General features: G+C 34.6%; 1 protein-coding gene across 4 annotated transcripts in view; it reads right to left on the bottom strand.

Annotated features, from left to right (window-relative positions):
• LRRC7 (leucine rich repeat containing 7) overlaps positions 1–24,436 on the bottom strand; it is a 510,593-nt gene that overhangs the window by 135,859 nt on the left and 350,298 nt on the right. For all 4 annotated transcript variants that reach the window (XM_075999305.1, XM_075999314.1, XM_075999312.1 and 1 more), the window contains exons 9-13: positions 21,600–21,674; positions 15,720–15,864; positions 7,824–7,896; positions 1,613–1,742; positions 210–325 (exon numbers count right to left, since the gene is read on the bottom strand). In XM_075999305.1, coding sequence (XP_075855420.1) covers positions 210–325; positions 1,613–1,742; positions 7,824–7,896; positions 15,720–15,864; positions 21,600–21,674 — 539 coding nt within the window. The remainder of the gene's footprint in view (positions 1–209; positions 326–1,612; positions 1,743–7,823; positions 7,897–15,719; positions 15,865–21,599; positions 21,675–24,436) is intronic.

Genomic DNA, 24,436 nt, shown 5'->3' with positions numbered 1-24,436 from the left:
ATACATTATTTTAATTTAATCAAATAAACACAATTTAGAAATACTTGGTTTAAAAAATAATTTAGCTTATGCCATTTCCTAAATAAAATATAGATATTTACTTTCTATATACTTCATAAGACAGAAAACATTTTCAATATTATAGACAAAAAACCCATAATTTTCTTTCAGTAAATAACTAATAGTGTTTGTGAAATATGCAATGATACCTGTTGTCACTCAAATTTAAGACTCTGAGTTTCTGCATCTGTCCAATCTCTTCAGGAAGAAATTCCAGTTTATTGGAGCGTAGAGACATAACTGTTACATTCTTACAACTTCCAATCTATAGGTAACAAAAGAAAATAATTAAAGAATCACAGTGTAATACTATTTTTAGATTAGGATTTCTAATTTATAAAATGATTTAGTTAAGTGACAGATTTCCTTATCACTTTTAACTTTCTCTTAGTATGTGTTTTATTTTTTATTATCTTGCTTTTTTAGAATATATGTATATATTATAATATTCTCTTAAATGTTAAGGTACTTTATACCTAATATTGTTTTACATAGTAAAAATAAATTTTGCTTGCTTTTTCATTATTAAGATACTTGTTAACATAATTGTTTTCATAAATTACAATATTGTCTATCAAGTGAATACTAATATATCTGTGTTAGTAATGGAAGATCATACATACTCAAAGAAGAAAATATTATTGACATTTCTTTGGCAAAGTTAGTTTTAGTGCACATAACAGTGGCATTTGTCATTTTTATTTATAACTTTTGGCTCTAAAACAGTGATATATTGATTATTCTTTCATCATTATGAAAGTGTTTAGTCAACAATGTTAAACTGAAAATATATGTCATACTTTTTTCTTGACATTAGCAAATAAAATCCCATTTAGAGATACAATAATAAATAAAATCTCTTTTAGAGACAAAAAATTAACAGAATCTCTTGGTGGATCCTGAAGTTAAAAATAATATTATAATGTAACATGATACCTTAAAAAAGATATGCACATTAAAAAAAGTTTGCTTCAGAAATAAAAATGTAATTATCCCAAAATGTTATTTATAACTGTTCTTAAAAGCAAAATATATAAATTAAATGTTTTAAAATGGTATTCCTTAGCATTGATTAACTTACAATATTTAATTACTTTTCTTTGCATGCAGTGTTTAAGTCAAATACATTTTCTGGGTCAAACATAATAACTTGCCACTTGTCATTTAAAATAGAATGACTAACAAATACATATGTGGATAATTCCTATATATATATATACACAGCTCAACTCATGAATCTACACTGCTACTGTACCTGTTAAGATTATATTTCAAAACAAATTCATTAAAAGATAGCACAAAAAAGTGACTATATTCAACAATAAGTTAGGGTATATTTTAGAATAACTAAAAGAGTAGAATTAGAATGTTCCCAACATAAAAAGATGATAAATGCCTGAGATGTCGGATATCCCAATTATCCTGATTTGATTAATTCACATTGTAAGCCTATATCAAAGCATCACATGTATCTTATAATGATATACAACTCTTATGCACCCATAATAATTTTTTTAAAAGTTAATTAATAGAAAACAAGTTTATTCCTCACTTCTCTGGGTAATTCTGGAAGGAAATTCTCATCGACTGCTAATGTACGAAGACTATGAAGGTAGCCGATAGTAGAAGGTAGTGACTCCAGTTCATTACAGCTACAGTCAAATTCTTCTAATAAAGATAAACTGAAAAGTTAAATACATTAGTTAGACATTTTCTAAGGTGAGATAGCAAAAAAAATCCACATATCCAAAATTCACTAAGCGAAAGTTATTCATGTGGTAATAGCATATTATATAAATTAATTTATCAGTCAGTCAAATTTCTTCCATCAAATAAGTAGTTTAACTTGCTAAAACATTATAGCTTACTTTTTTCCTTTCTGAATTCACCTGTCAGTCACTGAAAACAACAGAAGGATTTTTTATTTGTTTACAATTTAGGTGTCCTTTATAGCCAGATGTTCAGAATGTATATCCGTGGGTAGGTACAAGGGTGGAGAGGGCAGGTCCATGGGAGGGTTGAGGGGAAAAACAATAAAAACAAAACAGTGATGAAATGCTAGGTATTTTACTAAGGATTTTAGGGACTAAAGGGAAAAAAACTAATCTCTTCCTTATAAAAACTCATTAAGATCCCTACTATTTTAAAGCTCATTTTACAGATAGGGGAAAATGAGGCTTAAAGAGGCTACATAACTTGCTCAAGGCCACACAAAGTAGCAAAATTAGAACTTAAATGCAGACCATGTGGGGCTTCACTATTATTCTCCTGCCTCTTAGCATAGCATCTGGAACAGAACATATGGACAGGTCTCATTTCAGCCCACAGATGTGTTTTGTGTGGTTTATAGAGTGGCATTTTAAAAAGCATTTAATTATCTAAATATTTTTGGTGCCTTGAGGATGATCTGCATTATGGAGAGGGTGGAATGAGTTCCCAACTATGTGTTCAGTTAGGCAAATCCAATACCATTGTACATGGGTCAGGAAAAAAATGGAATGCAATCAGGACCACCCTGACTGAGCAGGGTCACTCAAGGTTCATCACCTTAACAGGTTTAATAGGTTAGAACCAGTTGTGGTGAAACACAGAATTCAATTTTGAATAACAGCTCTTAGGAAAGTGCTGCTTACTGTGAAAAAATTTCCTTTTATATAGATAAGTCATATAACTTCTCTCTAAGCCCCAGATTCTTTATAGTTGTAATGAGGACACTAATAATTCCTGCCTCATGCAGTTGCTCTATTTCATGAAATATTGTAGGTAAAAAGCTTAGCACGATATCTGTCATAAATTTTTTCTCTTATTATTGGTGAACCTGGTTAAATTTGTTTCTAAATCCTTTCAGGCCCTCCCATGCAGGGATGGTTACGTTGCTGGCATGCCAGGCTGTGTGACTCTGTGTGCATGTGTGTGTGTGTGTTGGGGGGGGGGGCGAAAGCAATATAGGTGGGAAACCCACTAACAGAATTTATTTCTTCCTCAAAAAAAAAAAAAAAGTCTAGCACTGTGTCTTACACATATAACGTGCTTAACAAATGTTTTAGGATTGCATAAAAAGGTTTTCTATCAATAGTATGGGCCAGGTTCTCAGCAAGTAGACATAAAAGTATTAGGGATTTGTAAAATTAAAAATGCATGTTTAGAGATAGAAGTCAAAGATGGTATTTAATTAAAAATACATAACTAATGTTTCTCATTTCTTTCTTTCTTGTATAAAAACATGTTGTAAAGTTAATCTTGGTCACAATAAGGGAGTCCTCACTTTGAATAGTTCCCAAGTGTACACATTTCAGTTGTTATGTTTCATTAAATAACACTAGTCCCCCAACAACATGGCTCAAATATTTAGTATTTTAATTGTAACCACATACAGTATCACAGTTTCTTCAGTCTACACATCACAATGTGAATAACAGATGCACATCCTAAACCAATGACCAGTCACATCACTTCCTTGAAAGTGATCAGTCACTGCACATCTGTTATTCAGTTCACACATAGATGGCAAATCATGTAGTTGTGTTGCCTCCTTATCTCCCCGGAGTAGACAAATACTATAGGCAAAAAAATTTAGCCATTAAAGCACTACTACTGTTGGATAATGTTTTTTGGTCACCCTAATTCTCTTGGAGATTTAAATGAAAATGTGAAATCTTGCTTTTTATCACCCAGGACAACTTCATTAATTCAGCTGATGTATACCATGGAGTTATTTCAACTTTTAAAGACTACTATTCTATACAGACTTTTGAATAGGCTATTCATGCTACAACTGGTGATCATGAAGTTTCTTTACCTGAGTTCTAGATGAAATATGATATGAAACAATTGAAAATACTCAAGCATCATGGAAGGAAATAACAGCAAGTTATATACATGCATCATAGCAGAAACTTTTAGCACATTGTGGAAATAACTTTGCATTATTTGAACTGGACATAAATGGAGTTATAGAAGAAAGAGCTGCCTGTTTGAATGTTGACATTGCTGCTATTAGAGAGATCCTAGGTAAGCTGCCAGATGAATTTAATGAAGGCAAAGTTAACCACATAATGAGGAATGTGATTTTGATGTAATGGATGAAGTTTTAGAAGAGAAAGTGATAATGGTAATATACTTCACATTAAAAGAACTCTCAGAAATATTACATGACACTAAAAGCACAAAGGATAAAATTTGTGGAAGCTGATTCAAACTTAAAAAGGATGACAATTCACCAATGTACAGAAAAGATACTCTGTATCATAACTTATACTATGAAAAGAAGGTGCAAGGACTGTTCTAACAAATCTTAATAAGTTCTTTATTAAAAAATATACTTTAAATCTCAATGTTCCTAATGTTTAAAATTACAGTGTACTAAATAAATATTAGTTTTACTATTTTTCCATTTCCCTATATGTTTGTAATCTACAGTAACAGTATTTAATGTTTTGATAAAAGGTTTTAAAGACCTTGTGTAAGAACAATCATAATTCTTTCCATTTATTATTAAGGCTGTTTCGCAGTTTCAGATTGCATGGTTATTTTTATGGTCCCTGTGATAGTGTGATTTATAATAAGAAATATATATTTGGATCTTGTCCAGTTCTTGGCACAGAGCTCCTAAAACCCTTGGAATCTCCAAGGGATAAGTGTCTTTTTGCATGATAATGTGATGACTTATGGCTAGGGCCTCTTGAGTACCCTGACAATGGGGATTGTTTGCCAGGGGCCCTTTAGTCCCACCCCAGACTTCTGGGGAGGGGACAGGGGCTGGAGGTTGAGTTGATCACCAGTAGTCACCGATGTAATCAATCATGTCTACATAATGAAGCCTCCACAAAACCCCAACAGGATAAGGTTGGTAGAGCTTCTGGGTTGCCAAATACATGGCGGTTCTGGGAAGATGTCGTGCCCAGAAAGGGCATGGAAGCTCTGTATCCTTTCCCACACACTTTTCCTTAAATACCTTTTCATGTGGCTACTAATCTGTATGCTTTGTAATATCCTTTATCATAAACTGTTTAATATGTTTCCTTGATTTCTGTGAGCCATTCAAACAAATGATTCAACCTGAAGAGGGAATAATACGAACTCCCAATTTATAGGTCAGAAGTACAGGAGGTCTGAACTTGTGATTGACATCTAAAGTGGGGGGCAGTCTTGTGGGACTGAACTCAATCTGCGGGACCTGATTCTAACTCCAGGGAGATGTGTCAGAATCCAGTTAAATTGTAGGATACCCAGTTGGTGTCCACAGGGAATTGGGGAATTACTTGGCATGAGGAAAACCCACACATTTTGGTGACCTAGCTATTAAATGGTCACACTAGAATTGGAGCCCAAGCCTGACTGAATATTTTCCACTGAATTACATTACTTCTGTTGAGAATTAAAACTGAATTAAGAAGATGAAATTTAAAACCATTTATCTTTGTGTTTATTATAATCTACGTTAATAGGAGATTTAATGATATCCTATGATCACAAATGATATTAAAGTGACATTTATAGGTTATTTATGTAACATATTCACAATCCTTCTCCACTATTAACTAGGTAATTGAAAGTTAATGGTATTAATAGTATCTTCCAAACCAAGAGCAACTCAGGAAGACCAAACTAGAAAACAGTGTAGAGAATACTGTTATAAATGAAGTCAATACTGTCCTTTGATTTCAAACATTGTTCCTCCCAGTAGTGTCATCATTCTGATACCTATGTGACCTCAGTACAACTCTTATAATGTTTCTGTGTATTTTAACTGTTATTGACATGTCCGTTGTGTGTGTTTAAATGTTACTCTTGAAAAATTCGGAAGGGCTTTATTAAAGCCTTGAAAGTCAACGTGTAGCCCCTGGATAAGTAGCATCTAATTATCCAGGAGCTGGTTACAGATGCAGGGTCTGGGCTTTGCAGCCCTGCCCTAAACACTGAATCAGAATCTACATTTTAGCAAGTTCTCCTGGGGACTGTTATGCGCACTGAAGTTTGGGAAACAGTGCTTTAAAGTACTTTACACTTTCTTTGCAACTTGTTTTTACTTTCAATATGTACAATTATAGAGATAAAACTTCTTAAAAAATAAAAGGTAAACTTAGGTCTATTTTTTTTTACTTCATTATTACAAATATCAGTGATGATCTGATTAAATGTGATAACTTTTCATACAGGATCTTATATTAAAACATCGCAAGTGATTTTTAACAAGATAGCCATTAATAAAGTCAGCTGGAATTGTAGGTTAGAGTTTGAATCTTTGGAATTTCAGAGAACATTAAGGAATGTGTGTTTGGCACCTACTAGCTATTTGGTATAACCCAAAGATATAAAATACTTTCAGGCTCTAAATTATTAATTCAGTATAGCCATGGTGCAGTCAAAATACTGTCTTTAAGTCCTTGCTCTGTGCAGTAGTGTGGGACTATAGAGGAAACACCAAACAATGTTTTTCCTACTGTACTCTCATCACTCAACACAGAATACTTCTGGTCACAAAAATGTGTGAATTCTTCCAGTAGTTTTAAAGATAAGTCTAAAATATTGAAATATTCCATGAGCAGAATAAGAATATTTGGGATCACTGTAGCTGATCTTAACATTTCTAGAATTTTATGCCAAGAGTTAAAGGTAGAATATTTCATAAAAATATGTTATTTTGCAATTTATAAAAAACTTTCTATATATGACCTGGGGTGCCATTTAACAGGATCACAATCAAATTTCATTTCTTGCTCTTGAACTCGCAATTCTTAATTCACTAAAGTAAGCAAAGTCATAATATTACTGCTTTTTAGCTTTAAGACAGATTAAGGCACATAGTGAAACCTTAGAAATTTAGTCTATTTTTTATTTCCATACATGCAAATACAAAACATTTTTGTACACATGGCTATCTTGAAGTGTGAACATAAGTTAGACAATAGTCATCATAATTTTGTTATCCAAACCATGGCATGATATAGAGCAAAAATTCTCAAACTTTTTGGTCCTAGGGCCCTTTCCTACTCTTAAAAATCACTTTACACAGATGATAAAGAAAAATGTTTTAGGAAAACATTGATAATACGTATTCTTAAGGAACTATAAACTAAATGGCAATGGCACTACAAAGTTAGAAATAAATTGCTATCAAATAAGTGGAGTATATTTCATCTTAAAAGGCAATGTTGGTCTTTAATCTTGAAGTTTTAAAAAATGTTAGCCTAAAGCAGATGCTTTTCTCTTTAGCTTCTATAAATACATTAAGCTCCTATGAATACATTAAGCTTCTATAAAAATCAAGTATTACTAATAGTATAGCGGTTGCATGTACATACTTCAGGGCCTTATAAAAATTGGTTTGATAGGAGATAGCATAGACTAAAAAAAAAAGAAAAAATAGTAAAAAAAATCCTAAAAAAATTAGTTTAATTTTGCAGAAATATTCCAGTGAATTTAGAGCTGGTACTCAGTCAAAAAAATCAAATTAATAATGTCTGAAAAATATCAGCCAGACTATAATTGAAGGTTTCGTTAATCATGTTGCTTGTGAGAGATCTGTAGTTTCTCAGATATTTCTCATGATATTATTTAGTTGGATATCAATGCAATGTTCAGATATAAAATTAAATATATATAGACACATATAAATATAATATAATATAGTCAAAATAAGTTGACAGATAAACAAAATTATTGGTATCTAGAGGAGAAAAATGTTTTCAAGTAGAAAACTCAATGCATCCTTTCATTTCTGGCTTTAGAGAGGCTGACTGGTATAAAATGTTGGTACTTACTTTCCAATTGTATTGGGTAGCAGTGTAAGTTGATTGTCATCTACTTTTAGAGTAGTTAGTTTTTTCAACAGCCCTAAAAACAGAAAAGAAGGATGATTAATACATAAAAGCATATTTGTGACAGGAAATGTGATGCAAAGGAAATCAAATGAATCACTTGTGATGAATGCTTGGCATGTTAATTGGCTACATTCTGCCTATATAACCCCATAAACCAATATTTATGTGCAGTCTAGTTTTGACCTTCTGGTTGCAAAAAAATTGCTTCCATCAATGGCATTCAAGAATATCAATGCAGAGAAATCAACAAAACACAGGGCTCCACAGACACCTGAGTTGACCCTAATACTGCTACATTTCCCTTTTGTATTCTTTAGCAAATGAACCAATTGAAATTTTTCAAGCCAGTTGTGATTCATATTTAATTAACTCCTAAGTACTAATAACTGACATTCCTGTTGGGATACAAATTGAAAACAAATCCAAATTAAGCCTTATAATCAACGAGTGAATACTGAAGTATTGCAATGCAGTGGTTATAATTATGGTATTGGAAAACTACAACATATGACCTCATACTCTTTTTAGTACCATAAATCCTTGGCTTGGATCAGCAGTAAGCATGAAAACTTGCAATTGTTAATACACCAAGTAGAATTGGCCAAGAATTGAAGTTGCAACTATTCATCTTGCTCTATCTGATTTATGCCCTCAGTACCTTTATGGCTTGCTCTCCTTCCAGGGTTTTAATGAGCAATAGCCACAGAGTAATTGAAGAACAGCTGCTTTGACATAATCAACTTCCTTACCAGGCTATAAAATAACTTACAGTATTTCTATGGCCTAAATAGCCAAAATCCAAGGGCAAAGCATGAACATTTTCAAAATTTTTGTTTTACATTGGAACTACACATTAGACTATAGATTACTGTGTTAATGCAAAAAATTTGCTGTGATGGATATAGTATGCTTCATGGTCAAATATGTTTTCAGAAATGCCAAGCTAAACAAAATTAAACAGCTTCCATTAACACAGTTTTTTCTCATTACATATTTTTTATTGAGGTTAAATTTAGGTAAAATAAAATGCACAGGTTTTAGATGTACAGTTCTCAGTGTTTTGATGACTTTATTCCTCAAGGTAACTCCCACCCTAAGTAAGACATAAAACATTTCCATCACCCCAATAAATTTGTTTTATGCCTCTATTTAATTCTTTCCACATAGGCAGCCACTAATCTTTTTGCCACGAGAGATGCCTTTTCCCTGCTCTAGGAATTCATATAAATGGAATTAATACAGTATATAGCCTTTTGTGTCTTTCTCTTGTGCCACATAATGTTTCTGAAATCAATCCATATTGTTGTGTCTGTCTACCTCTAGTATTCTCTTGACTGTGAATTATTATATGTGCCCTTTTATGTCTAGTATCTCTCCCTCCTTTGCATAAGTGAATAGCCAAAAACATTAGAACTGAAGCATGGAGAACCAACATGGGATTCCAAAATGGGATAGAGGCAGTAAATGTTAGGATCTTGGCAGCAGCCAAAATGGACTATTCTGTGGCCAAGGAAGACATCTGTAGGGACCTTAACATTGGAGTATAAGCTGAGTTGGTATGAGGGTGCTCCGTGATCTGCATAAATGGGGGCTACAGGATAGGCGTTGTTAGGAGATCTAGGGTGTGTGTCCATATTTCTGTGGCAGGGACTGGTCTTGACTCCACCTTCTGGTATCTGCTGCTGTTGAGCTTCATATTTTTGCTGAACATCCTTGCATTTTACTTTCCTGAGTTTTGCTCTACGGTTCTCAAACCAAACCTGCAGTATTGTCAGATGTATGTCAGGTTTTGAGGCCATCTCTTTCTGAAGGTTGGGGTTTGGGTATGGATTCTTATTGAACAAGATGTTCAAATCTTCCACTTGCTTCTCAGTGAACATGGTTCGTTTTCTACATGATTGCATTTGATGCTTGCCATTAGGAAGCTCCTGAGCCTGAAGTCTTCTGATCCAGATGTGCTCCTTTGATCAGGTTTTTCCTAAAGTTTTCTTAAAGTTTTTCTAGAAGCTTTTAATATACTAAAATAATAATGTGACTCTCCAAAGTTATTATGGAATTTGTGTGCATGTGTGTGTGCATGTACAATATGCTGTAAAGCTAATGTTTTGTGAACGTGCTTTGGGAAGCACTGCTATAGATCAGAGCTTTCCCTTCTCAAGTATTTTGAGGATTCCTTAAAGGTACAGGGTAAGTTACAAAAAGTCTGAAATAAAGCTGTTGCTATACTTTAAATTTCAGTATGCTCAGTTATGTATTCTTCAAAAGCATTCAAGATTCTACGCTAGTGGAGAGAAATGTTATCACTATTAGATTGCTATGAGAAAATACCTACAACATCAGGAGCTTAATACATCAGATTGAAAACAACAGCACCTGGGAAAGAGGACAATTCACATTGGGGCAATTTATATCTGAAGTCGGAACACTCACTACCATATTCATCTATATACAAAAGGTGATTGAATCATTTGAGTTTCTTAGCGTGTATGTTAAAATATCCACCTTGGAAATATAAAAGGACACCTGAGCTTGTTTTTCAGATATGGCAAGAAAACAGGGTCCTATGAATTGCAGCTAAATTTTTTATGACTTGGTAGCCTGATCGGGCTAGTGGCACTGCCCACCGGAGGTGCTGGAGGAGGGTTGACAGCTTCAACTTCACTTGACCGGGTAACAAGGCATTAGGGGCCGGCTTACAGATGGCTGAGCACATACCTCGGAGCCAGTGTGCAAAGCTCTCTCTCAGGGGATTGGTCCCCAGCTCTGAAGTCATGCGGTAAAAACCTTGAGGCAAGTTGAGGACTAAGGCCAAATGTAGTGGCTTCGAGAAGAAGCTCTGTCACGTGGCTCTTTTTGAGGGCTTTGAAGGTTAGGCCTCCCTTCTCAGCAACATTTCTGCGTGTTTAAAGGAACCTCGTTCTCTTGTGACTTTGCTGCTCAGATTTTATCCAAGGGAAAACTCTGAGCAGATTCTGGAGCTTCTGTAGAATGTCACTGTTCCCGATGTGGAATTAGGACACCAGCCTAATCCTCATTTCTTATGTCTTCCTCTGACAGATAATTTCTTTACTGCATTTCGGTACCATATCTTCTTGGACTCCCTTCTACTCTACAGAAATCAAAGGTATCTCATCCTATTCTTTCTCTCCCCTTGTGCCCTTCTCCAATTCTCCACCTCATTATCCTGTACTCTCAACTAAGAAGTACTGGAGAGAAAGAAAAAGAAGGCTTTTTACTATAATTTTAGCTATATATATATAAATATATTATTAGCATCAATGTATTGAATATTAATATCATTTGTTATTAAAATAGCTAATATTTACATGGCATTTAAATATATGTAATAGAACTTTGAAAGCAAATAGCTGTGTACTTGTTAAATCTAAGATTATAATACTTTTTATTATTATAACAGTTGCTTACTCTATGTTAGGTAGGATTCTAAGCAATTTCACATATATTAATGTATTCCTCAAAATAATATCATGATGCAAGTACTATTACTATTTTCACTTTATAGATGATGAAACTGAGGCACAGAGAGATTAAGTAAATTGTCTAAGGTCACACAGCTAGTAAGGTAGAAAAGTCAGAATCTGAACTCAGGTAATCTGACTGCAAAGCCTGTACCTTTAACCAGTAAGTGAATAAGATAATTTATTTTGGAAAGTAAAAAATTATATTTTCCTTTATTGAGTTTCTTTGCTATCCAAAGAAGCTGATTATTAAAACAATCTAGAAGAGGAAAAGAGTCCCCTTCAATTTCCCTGGAAGTGGCAAAAGGAAAGTGAGTCAGCACACAGGATTTGTTGTTGAGTGCACCACTCCATTCAAACAACCCACAGCTGCAGAGGAACTCAAAGAGACATGATGGAAGTAAAGATTTTATTTTAGTTGCTACATCCTTCTATTAATACTATAAAGATTCTTATCTTTTATTCTTTTAAGTGTTGGTGGTCCAATAGATACTGAGGAAGACATGATGTAATTTGCCATCCAGTTAGCACCAATGAATTATTCTAGGGCCTCAGAATAGAGCTCTTCAGATGCTAACCCAGATATTTCTCTTGACCAAAAAGGGAATTCTCGGAGGAAAGTCAGTCATTCCACCTCTATCATCAGGGACTGTGGGAACTCTGCAGATGTATAAATATAATTTCCCCCGAAAGGTCAATAAGGCCCAAAGATAGTTTGAAAAGTAAGCTAATGTAACAGTTACTTTCTTCATTTGGGAACCATTCAGATCCTAAATGAAGTTGTAAAATATATACTACTACTTGTCTGTCTGAATCTGGTTTGTGCCAGCCCAGTATCTAGCATGATATTTTGTTACCTAGACATGCTGCTTTCCTCAGACCAGGAGGCTAATTTCCTAGTTTGCTTTCTTAAAGGAAGGTATTTTAAACAAATAATTATATCATGTTAATAATAATGCTTCATTTTCTACCACCTTTTAAAATCACATTTTTCTGTGTTTTGTTTTAAATGTGTCTCATAATCAGAAGATAGATGAACTTGAAACTCTGGATCTTTTAACGAAATAAGTTTAATTTATTATATCCATTTTGTTTGTTGTGATTTATGATACATAATTTGAATTTATTTTTACCATCTTATTTTATGTTTTCTATGATTTTTAAAATTCTATTTTTATTTCTTCTGATGTATAAATATTTTCTTTCATGCCTCTCTTCCTCCTCTGCTGGTTGGAAATTATAAATCCTATTTCTATTAAGTAGATATTAATGAATTTTTAACATGTAGCAAATATTTAACTTAATATTTTCTACAAATTCTAAAGTTATTAAGTGTTTTAGCCTCTTCCTGAACAAGATAATGTCCTTAGCACTCCATAGTCCTTTCTAACAATGCTCTTCCATGTCTTTTATTTCCATATTTTCAATATAAAAGATTCCTCTTTTACAGTCACTAGTTATTTAGATATAACAACTTAATTTACCAAATCAGTTCTTTCATTAAGGGTCCTCACTCATGAGTGAGTGTTTAGCTGGGTATAGATATCCAGCCTGCCTATTATTATTCTTCAGTAATTGAAGATACTACTCCACTATCTAGAAGCTATTTTCACCGATGAGAATTATGACATCTCTAATTATTTTTGTATATGAGCTCTTTTTGTCCTATGGAAGATTTTAAGATTCTTTTTCCTTTATCCTTGCAGTTTTACAATAATAAGCCAGGGTGAATTTATTGTATTTATCCCTTTTAGCATTATCTGTGTGCATTTAATATGAGAAATTACTAGTATCTTCAATGCTGAAAAAAGACTCTCAAATATTTTTTCTTTGAATACTTTCTCTGCCATTCATTCTTTCCTATATTTCTGAAGAAGATAATTTTTTAAAATTTATTTATTTTTAGAATACAATTTCTATTCTATTCTCTGTGTCTCTTAACTAATCTTTAGTATTTTCCATTGAAAAAGCTCTATGTGCCTGTTCTATTCCTCAGTATTATCTGCCAATTTACTAATTCTGAACCTGACTATATTGCCCTCTCTTTATTATAGCTGTTGCATTTTTTTTATTTACTTATGTAGTATTTTCAATTCCAGGATTTATTTTTTTAATTTCTTCTTTAAAATTGTTGACACTTTACAATCATGTATATTTATGGGATACACAGTGACACAATGATATATATATATGCATATATATATATACATGAATTTATATAGTGTAGAATGATTGAATCAAGCTAATTAAAATATCCATCACCTTAAATACTTACCATTTATTCCTCCTGTCTAACTGTACCCTTTGACCAACATCTCTCTTTTCATTTCCAGGATTTTTAATTGATCCTCTTTCATAATCATCTATTCTTAGTTATGGCTCTTATTTTATAAGGTCTTATTATTTTTATGAATGTCATTCTTCCTTTGACTATTTGAGGATCTATAATACTTATTCATAAAATTATTTTTACATTGCTTGATAACTTCTGTTTCCCTTGGGGTAAATTCTCCTATTTGGTTGAAGTTTTGGTTGTCATAATATTTGTTTTCCTTTGAAATGTTTGCTTGCAATCTCATTTGTGAGAGTGAATGTTTTCTCCTTCACTATGCTCCCCCCTCCCTGTCTGGATGTCTTCTGGTTACCTCTCCCTCCCTGTCTGGATGTCTTCTGGTTACCTCTACCTGACCCCCAGGTTTCTAGAGTTCAGAACCAGGTCTCATGTTAGCAACGTGGTATTCTCATCCTATGTGGATATTGCAGATCCAGTCCAAGCCAGCTTGTGACTCGCCATAATTTTCAGCAGTTTCAACCTTTCTATTCTCTCCTTCCTCCATAGCTCCACATACTAGTAATAGGTTTTTTCAGTCTCTCTTCACAGAAAAGGGATCCCCGCCTTAATCTTTGGTAAGCTCTGATTCCCCTGTTATGCTTAAGGCACTTCTATTTTTTATTTCACTGCAGGAACTTTTGTGGCTGCTGTTTGTGGTCCAGAGCCTAACAGACCTGGGGTCATTGCTGTACTTCAGTTCTGTCTCAGCTTCAGGTAGATGCTCATTCTTCTTAAGCATGGCTAAAATTCTTTTATTTATTAAGTATTGAAGGAGCACCTACCACATGCCAGACAAAATTCTTGGCACTGAAGAGGCAACAATGAAGAAAAATATATTCTTTGAATATATGTGGTTTTTCTATCCTCATCATGTATTTAAAACTGTATGGAATGGTGGTTGAGTAGGGGTGTGAGGTTATGTATTAAGTCACTCTTGACCAGTGATCTTGACCAGTGAAATGTTCTTTTTAACTATTGTACTTTCTTACCTGTTACAACATAAACCATTATTTCCTAAACTTGTCTGATCACAAGTTTCATTTAGGATATTTAATAAAAATACAGATCAGAGTGCTTGCCACACATTCTGAATCAGAATTTTCAAAGACAAAGCCTGGAAATGTGGGAGTGTTTGACAAAGCTCTCAGTTAGAACCCAGGATTGAGCAAGTTGCAAAAATACCATTATAAAATATGTGATTATATAAATCAAAAAGCCAGAAAATCTAGAAAGAAAGGAAACTTAGACTTTGATTTTGCTAAAACTAAACTCTTTATCCACCTTAAACAATGGCAAACTGGAAATAATAAGATAGTGAAGAAAAGTTTGGGAGACTACCTTGTCTTCATCTGGGCTACCTAGGTTGTGACAATTTTTAGAAGCATTAAGTTCCAGAACATGTAACACAATTGTTTCAAAGAGGTTAAAATCTATATTCCTTATTTATATAAAAATTTATAAACAAAACTATATTGAAGGCTTACTATATACTGACAAATTATCTGCCCTCATGAATCTTAACAATATGATAAAAACAATGTGTCTTTCAAAAAATAATAGAACTAAGAAAACATTTCATATTTATATATTTTCATATGTTATTTCCATACCATTAATATAACAATGTTACAATATTAAAAATAGAACATAGCAACATCTTGTGGATAGAACTACTATAATTCTATCATGATATAAGGAGATGTACATAGTTACCAAATAACTATAAATCTAATCTATATACTCCTTATAATGACTCTCATAACATAAAAGATCTAGCAATTTTTAAAATATACCAATTTAGCAGGATCATCTTAATAGGAGAGCCTTCTTGAAATTGGCAGCTTAAGTTAATATTTCATTTTAGGATATTTGTAAAATACTATTTTATGATTTGTGTAGTGAATTTGATAATTTATTAATATTAGACTAACAGTATATTATCTATATCTATAGACAAATTATACTGACAAAAAAGAAAATGGTATATTTGACATAAATATTCATGACAAAATGTTATATTCTCACCGATTGAGTCAGGCAACTGTTGCAACATATTGGATGATAGTAAGAGGTCTTCAAGGGCTTCACATCCAGAAATATCCATGTCCACCGTTTCTATTCTGTTTTTTGACATGTCCAGGTATACCAACATCTTTAACTTCCCTATAGACTTGATGACATTGCATAAACTCAGAGTTAGTTGAGAAACTTTCACGGGATATTTTAAAGTTGTAAAAACCACAACGCTGTAAAATTAATTTTAAAAGAAACCACAACAAAAACAAGTGTTGGCAAGAACATGGAGATATTGTCAAACCTTCAAATATAGCTAGAAGAAATGTAAAATGAGGCAGCTGCTTTGTAAGTAGATTTGGCAGTTTCTCAAAATGTTAAACATAAGAGTTGCCATATGACCCAACAATCCCTAGGCATATACCTGAAAATAAAAAACATATGTATACACAAAAACTTACACAAATAGTTGCATTATTCACAACAGCCAAAAAGTGTTAACAGCCCAAATTTCCATCAATTGATGAAAGGATAAACAAAATGTGATACATACATATAATGGAATATTATTTGGCAATAAAAAGGAATAAAATATTGACACATGATATAAAGTGGACAAGCCTTAAAAACATATGCGAAGTGAAAAATACCAGTCACAAAAGACCACATATTGTATGATTGCATTTATATGAAATGTCCAGAATATGCAAATCCAAGAGATAGAAAGTAGAGCAGGACTGCTAGGAGGTAGGTGGAGGGGGGCGTGGGAGTGACTGCTAATGGGTTCACAGATTCTTTTAGTGCTGATGACAGTGTTCTAAAATTAGATAGTGGGGATGGTTGCACAACTATTTGAGTATTTTTTTTTTTTTGAGACAGAGTCTTGCTTTGTTGTCCAGGTTAGAGTGAGTGCCGTGGCATCAGCCCAGCTCACAGCAACCTCAAACTCCTGGGCTCAAGCAATCCTGCTGCCTCAGCCTCCCGAGTAGCTGGGACTACAGGCATGCGCCACCATGCCCGGCTAATTTTTTCTATATATATTATTTGGCCAATTAATTTCTTCCTATTCATAGTAGAGATGGGGGTCTTACTCTTGCTCAGGCTGGTTTCGAACTCCTGACCTCAAGCAATCCGCCCGCCTCGGCCTCCCAGAGTGCTAGGACAGGTGTGAGCCACTGCGCCCGGCCACTATTTGAGTATTTTAAGGAAACACTGAATTATATATGGTATGAGAATTATATCTCAATGCTGCAGTTAGAAAACACAGCAATAATCTTGAAGTTGGCACTGAAACCATTAATGCTGATATGTTGATCCTTAAAATTTCAAATGGATAGGAAATGTTTAAATTCTGACTTGGATTTTATCCTACTACTCAGATTCAATGTTTTTTTCAGTCAACAGTCCTTTTTGAGGATGTACTATAAACCAGTACCTGTGCTATAGGTTGACGGACAATCATGAATAAGACAGCTAGGTATGGGGGAGACTTGCCATGATGAAGACGGTTCATAGCAGTAGTGAAGGAAACTTTCAGCTGAACAGATAATTACAATATCCTGTGATATGTGCAATAAGAAAGCATGTAGGGAATGCCACAGAAGAAAAGGAAAGAGCTGCAAATTGTCTGGAAGGCAATGATTATTAAGAAAGGAGAACTTGTACCTACAAGAAAGAACAGCACATGCATTCACAGAGAAGTGTGAAAAAGCATGGAGCATTGGAGAAAGAGTGAGAAATTCTAAGTGGCTGAACATAGTAATGAAGTTGGGATTATAGGAAGAAGCCAGCTGTTAAAAGGCCTTAGATGTGAAGAGATAATGAACTCTTATAGGCAAGGAAAGCTACCAGGCTTGTAAAATGGGGAATGACATGCTCAGATTTGTGCTTAGAAGAAACAACTTTGGGGAACTTTCAAAGGCTGGAGTCAGGGAGATCCAATTACAAGTATTTTAGTTGTTTAGTAGTTAAGGCAGCAGAGGTGAAGATGAAGAGGGGATAGATTCAAGAGAAACTCAGGAGTGGAATGACTGGATTAGTAACTGACTACTGAGGACAGAGAAGGAATCAACCCACACCTTGGGCAAGAAGGGAACAGTAATCACATGGGTGGAACACGGATTACAGGAGTTAGGGCAGGATGAAAGTTTTCATTTTCCTTTTCTTTAGGGCATGTTTTGCAAATAAATGTTCCACACATTTTGTTTGCTCAATGGTTCATCCATTTATCTGGTCTACATGTGTATATTTTACCATTTTACTATATTATCTCTTCTTATTTGACAGAGTATAAACCAACAGATATATAATAAACATTTATTACACACACAAAAGCACACACTTTGCACTGTGCTAAGTACTTTATATATATATATTATTTATTTATTTTTTTCTTTTTTTGAGACAGGGTCTTGCTCTGTCACGTCAACCAGGCTAGAGTGCAGTGGTGTCATAATAGCTCACTGCAGCCTTAACCTCCTGGGGTCAGGCGATCCTCCTGTGTCAGCCTCCTGAGTAGCTGGGACTACGGGCATGTGTCACCACTCCTGGCTAATATATTATTTAATACTTCACATTCTTGCCACTCACTATGTGTGCACAGACTAGCAGCACTGACATGACTTGGGAGCTTGTCAGAAATGTAGAGTCTTAGAGTCACCCACACCTGCTGAATCAGAATCTGCATTTTAAAACATGCTAAATCTTAGAGGTTAAGTAATGTCATGCCTTGGGTTCCCTGGGAAGGAGAGGCAAAGATAGGAGTTTATGAGAGAATGCTTTTCAGATCAACATCAGTGGACAGGAAGAGGTAGGAAAGAAAGAGGCAAAGAAGTTAGGCTGTGATGAAATCTTGAGAAAGTCCTCAGCTGACCCTTCAAAGAGCACTGAAATTGAACTTGCCCTGCAGTTGTTCTGAGTAGAGGCCAAAGGATGGGCCTTTATATATTTCTGCATTATAGGACTTCAGCCTACAAAGCCCACTTAACTATTTTATGGGCAATTCCTGACCTCCATGTCCCTAACTGACCCAGCGCACATCTCCAGCCCTGCTCCCTCAGCTCTCTATATGGGTGCAGAGTACGAGCACAGTCTCAGAGTGGCTGAATGTTTGCTCGGCTACATCAGAGTACTGGAATCAGAGTATTTTGGGTGAGTGAGGGCTAAGTTTCTCACCATTCTTAGAAATGTGTCACTTGGAAAAATACCATCACTTTATTTATAGTTTTCCACTCCAAGGAACTATTATGTTGCCTAAGCTCACTCTTCTCTTCCAATGAGCAATAAAAGATGATATATGTGTTTATGTGTGTGTGTTTCTTTTTTATTCCTTTATCATGAGAAAAATTCTTTTGTCCTTGAAGCTTCCTTCATTGCTATCTCCAGCATAACTCAGTATTTTGGTGTGCAGTTCCTAAACATTCTTTTTGGAAGCAAAATAATATATTGGTGTTTATTTTTTAGTCTTTCTCAACCTTCAATTTCAAACACCTTGGCAAAAATAGCCTGGGGTGGTAAGGGCCTTAGAGACATAATGTTGCACAATCCGGAGGATAGCAAATGTTGCCCCAACATCCCTCCAGGTGTAGAGGGGTCTGTAGGTGAGCAGCAAACAGCAAATGAAAAGAGTGGAAACCACACGTGAAAGAAGATGCTGGAGTTGGTTTAAAAATAAACACGTATTCAATGCAGTTTACTCATATTTTGGTTGATTAACCTTGATTGATGGTCACAGGAACTATGCAGAAGCTAAATATTTTATCATTATTTATTTAATTCTCTGATTTACGAAAAACAGAGTGGATAATAAAAATATTTAAAAGGTATATTAACTTTATTATGATACATGAACTAAGAAAAAAAAGTGAACTTGCTTTTTTCCCTGTGGCTTATGACATTAAATACTTAGGATTAATCATTCTGTGGAACTGACAGACATATGCTGCAGACTGCACTTGAGATGAGCCTTTCAAAGTTGACTGTTTTTGGGTAATTGAAAAATAACTATTTGCCAGCACCGATATTCAGACAGCCATTCCTATTTTTAGCAGGGAGGTGTGGGGTATTCTCACACAGGGGATAGCAAAATGCCTAATTCAAGTGTACTAAATAAAGTAAGGAATCTGTAGCATTCCATGTGAAAAATCTACTTTCAAAACAGACAAATTAGGCAGCATTAAATGTTTTACAAAAGATTTCATCACTACCTTTCAATTTAAATAATAAGCTTATTAAGGAGTTTGGCATGTAAGTTGATCTGCACAGTTAGATTTTGGGAACATAACCCTTATGAAAAGCAAGATGAATCTAATTCTCATTTGTACCTTCTGTTGGTTCTATAAAGAGCATCTTGGGGCATCACAATGAATAGTAGGCTCTGTAGCTCATTTGAATTATAGCTTCACCATTTATTTACTGGCTACATGACCTTTGGGCTAAGTTACTTCTTCTGTATTTCAGTTTTATCATCTATAAAATGGGGATGGTAATAGAACTTACTTCATAGGGTTGTTATGGGGATTCAATGAATCAATACTTGTAAAACATCTAGAGGGTGCCTCGCCCATGGTAAAGGCATGTAAGTGTTTTAATAAATAAATATATTGAAGAAACAGGTATAAACTTCCAACTAGACATATATTCTGATTACTCAATTTCTGCATAGGGAATGGATGAGTGTCTTACCTGTGTTGCCCTAGGATTTGTACATACCTTGAATATGGCACAAATCAAGCTCTACTGTGTATAGTAGAATCCAGATCTGTCTTTCCTGCTATGTGTGAACTCCTCAAACAAATATGTTCAAGGTCATTAAATATATTATCTTTATAAACCTGACATTAGCATAGTTTCTGATTCATAGAGGTATATTGGTAAATGATTTTTGAATAAATCAATAAATAGAAGATGTACATACTTTTCTGTTTTGTCTGTGATGATAGTAGAAGTGTATCCTTTTGATAAGAGAAGAAAGTATTTTTTCCCTAATCTTTTTTCAAATTTTCTCCTTTATGTAGTTTCATGCTTATTCAAAGAAAGAATAAGCTTCTTGTTGCTTTTGCAATCATTTTAAGTAGTTTTTAATGTCAATTCAGAAGAGAAATAAAACTGGCTTTGAGAACACACATCTGAACCTCTGTGTTGGCTGAAGATTTATTGCATATCCATTTGTTCTGGCTACTCTGTCCAATGCCAGGAGTTCAGAGTTATCCAAAACAACTGAGAGATTGTGTTTGCTCTATGTGTGTGTGTGTGTATACTCATGCATACAAGTGGCAAGGGGCAGTGTTTTATGGCAAGCCATTCTTTCTCTAGATGGAAAAAAGCAGGGATACTTGCCAGTTGACTGGTAAACCTACTACTCAGGAGATATTACTGGACTGCTGTTTAGTTGAGGAAAAAGACTGACTCTGATTTAACTTTCTGTTTTTAATACAGTGTGATTCAAATGGATTCTATTGGAAAATTGAGAGAGATTTTTATTTTGTGGAAGAGCTCTAACAATATGAGCAGAAATCATTGTCTAGTTATATATAAGAATCAGGTTAATTTTGTAAAAATAAAGCTTGGTATTATGTGTAGTATTTTGCATTTTAATGATATAGTTATAAATTTTGTAGCTTTAATAAAACAGTAAATGTGGAAGAAATAACAAATATACTCTAAAGAGAACAAGAAAAATCTTTCACACATTTTGCATACCTATAATACTCACAAAAGATATATGAGATACTAAAAAAATGAATTAGTTGAAACAGTTGGTGAATGAATACTCCTAAGAAGTGTTATTTTACTTTGAAAAGCAAACACTGAGAATTAAGATGAATTAGTATCAAATACAACCAATGTATAACATTAATGTTAAACAACATGGCATAATAAAAACTTACATACCCCAGGTAGCACTTGTAATGCATTATTATCCATCCATAACTCCCTTAAGTTTTGTATTTGATCCACAACTTCAGGCTAGAAGAGAGGTATAGAGAAAGGAGAGAGGAGAAGAAAACCAAATTAGTCTTTTCTTATCACAAATATAAGATGTAATTTCTTAGATCTCAAGTTTTTATTTGGGAATCCAGTATTAGTCATCTAAGAAATTCCAAGTTTAATAGACCTCCAGAAAAACTGGTAGTCCCTGAGGTAGCCAATCTGGAATTAATCTGGAGTCAATTGAAACAATAATAATAAAAATCAAGATCTATTACTCACATACATTCTCCCTTAATACCTTATGATGATTCTTTGTGGCATTAATTACACTGTATTTGTTAAGTGTCTGCTTTCTTCACTACAGTATGAGCTTTTGAAGGCCAGGGGAATTATTTTTGTAACCACTATCTCCTCACATCCCTGTGGCTTACCCTTGTACTTGGGCACATAGTAAGTTCTTACTGTGTGTGTATCAGCTCCTTGCAAACACCCATGCATTACAGTACCATGATGTGATAATAGTGTGCATAAGACCCATTGACTTCTTATCCCTTCATTTTATCATCAAATAATATAATTATTTGTGGACTAGTGGGGATGCTTTCCATGTGTAATGCACAATACAGAATCTGTAGTTCCTGCCTTGAAGTAGCTGATGATCTAGATCTAGGGGAGAGAAATGCTTACACATAACTAAAACACAAGGCAACATATGGGAGAACAGAATACCTTAGAGAAGGTTAGAGAAGGAAAAAAGAGAATATGATCAAGGTTTAACCTGTAGTGCATAATAAAATACTTTCATTCCCTAACTAGAACCTGTCTCTAAATTCTATCTTCTCAGTGGCAGACTATCTAGAGAGAAAAGAGGTTGCTATTGCTGCCAACATCATAAGCTCCCTTGTGGTGGCCTCATTTCTCTCCAGAAATTATCCCCTTCCACACTCTTTGGCCACTTGCTTCCTTTGACACCCGGTCCTTTTTTACCACTTGGGGGGAGGGGGTGGTGACTAAGGCCGAAGCTAATCAGTGCATTGTATTCATCTGGCTACAGGGTTGGTTCAGGGATGGGAACATGACCCACTCAGAATCTATACAAAGCCATGACTCTTTGGCTGTGTCTTCTGGGGAAACAACTTTTTTTCTGCCCTGCTGGATTCGAAACTGGAAGGGTATAGCTCTTGGAACTTCAGCCAGGAGTCAAAGGGAAGAGTCTGTCTGACGATGGAGTCTTTCTAAAGAAAGTTGAGTTAAAAGATAGATCCTGGTTCCATCATATTGTCCTGGGACTAAGCCACACCTGAAGCCAGATTTTTTTTTGTTGGTTTGTTTGTTTGTTTCCCAAACTGAAAGAATTAATACCTACTGAAACAATAAAATACAAGCATAGTTCAATAAAATTTGGGACCTAATTAGGAAAGCCAGTGCATTTCATAGAATACCTGTGGGAAAAAATGGAATTGTATCAAAGTTAGCATCAGAATATTAATAATTGCAGGTCAGTGGAGGTTATACATGCACCCTTGACATATTAGGAGTGTTTCAGAGACTTCCAGACCTACTATGGAGATAGTCTCTGATCCCTTTAGTCTTCAATTGCAATAGAACATGCAATTGTTCTTAGGAGAAGTTTCTTAGGAGATTCTTAGGAGAAATTTCCTTTATAAAAGGAGTCAAAATTTAAAGTTAGAGACATGACATTCTGCTGTGAAATCAGAGCCAAGTATGAGGGAGTATGGAGAATTTTTTTTTTTAATGTAGGAAAATGTTCCCATTACCACTTAGATTGTAGGAAACAAGCAGTGAATTACTCTGCCTGTACATTATGCTGGGCAGGGATAGAAAACATAAACGTACTGTGGGAAGCATACTGATACACAGAGGTTTTGAGGCACAGGGCTGGCTGGCAACAGTCATGTGGTGTCTTTTTCCCTAAGCCTAGGCATTATGCAAAGGTAAGGAGAAGAGAAAGAGCTGCGCACTGGGTAAGGCTCAATAAAACTGGATATGCAAATAATAGGACAGAGATTAATGTCTATGCTTGTAACAAAAAGCATTATTCAGGGTAGACTAGATTATGCTCCGGTAAGAAATTAATCATGAAATCTCAGTGGCTTAACACAACAGGCTTACTTCCTCCTACTACTACTTGTCCAACATGGGTTTCTGCCCCACGATCTTGTGGTATCACCAGCTCAAGACTTCTAGAAGAGCCAAAGCAAGGGAGGAGAAAATGTGGAAAATTCACAACTACTCTTAAAGACACTGGGCAGGAAGTGACATGTATCATTTATGTGTATAGCTTATTTTCTAAACTATTTATATGGCCCCAACCTAAGTGCAAGGAAAGCTGGGAAATTTAGAGGGAGAACATGAAATGTTTGATGAACACTACTGTCTCTGCCACACAGTGACACAGTATGAAAAAAATAATGACAAGAATGGAGACACAGCACTTTTTTATAATTTATTCATCCCTTCATTAAGGAAGTGCTGATTAAACATCTTTTAAGTGCTAGGCATTACACTAGAGTCATAATGCATAGAACAGTCTCTCCTTCAAGAAACTCACAGTCTAGCTCTGTAGTAAACATACATAAAGGTAATACATGATATTATGAGAATACAATGTAGGGGGACTTATCTGCCTTAGTATTGAGGGGGAGCCAGAGAAAGATTCATGGAGCTCAGATGAGAAGGAGTTGAGGGACAAGAAGAGAGGAGTGGAGAGAAAAAAAAGTACATTTTAGCCAGAAGCAGAGTGGTGAGAAATAGCCTGATGTGTGAATAGGAATGAT

Source organism: Microcebus murinus, chromosome 2 (assembly GCF_040939455.1).
Source record: "Microcebus murinus isolate Inina chromosome 2, M.murinus_Inina_mat1.0, whole genome shotgun sequence".
NCBI classification, from domain to species: domain Eukaryota; kingdom Metazoa; phylum Chordata; class Mammalia; order Primates; family Cheirogaleidae; genus Microcebus; species Microcebus murinus.
Note: the sequence above shows the minus strand (reverse complement) of the source record. Positions and strands in the feature narration are given on the sequence as shown.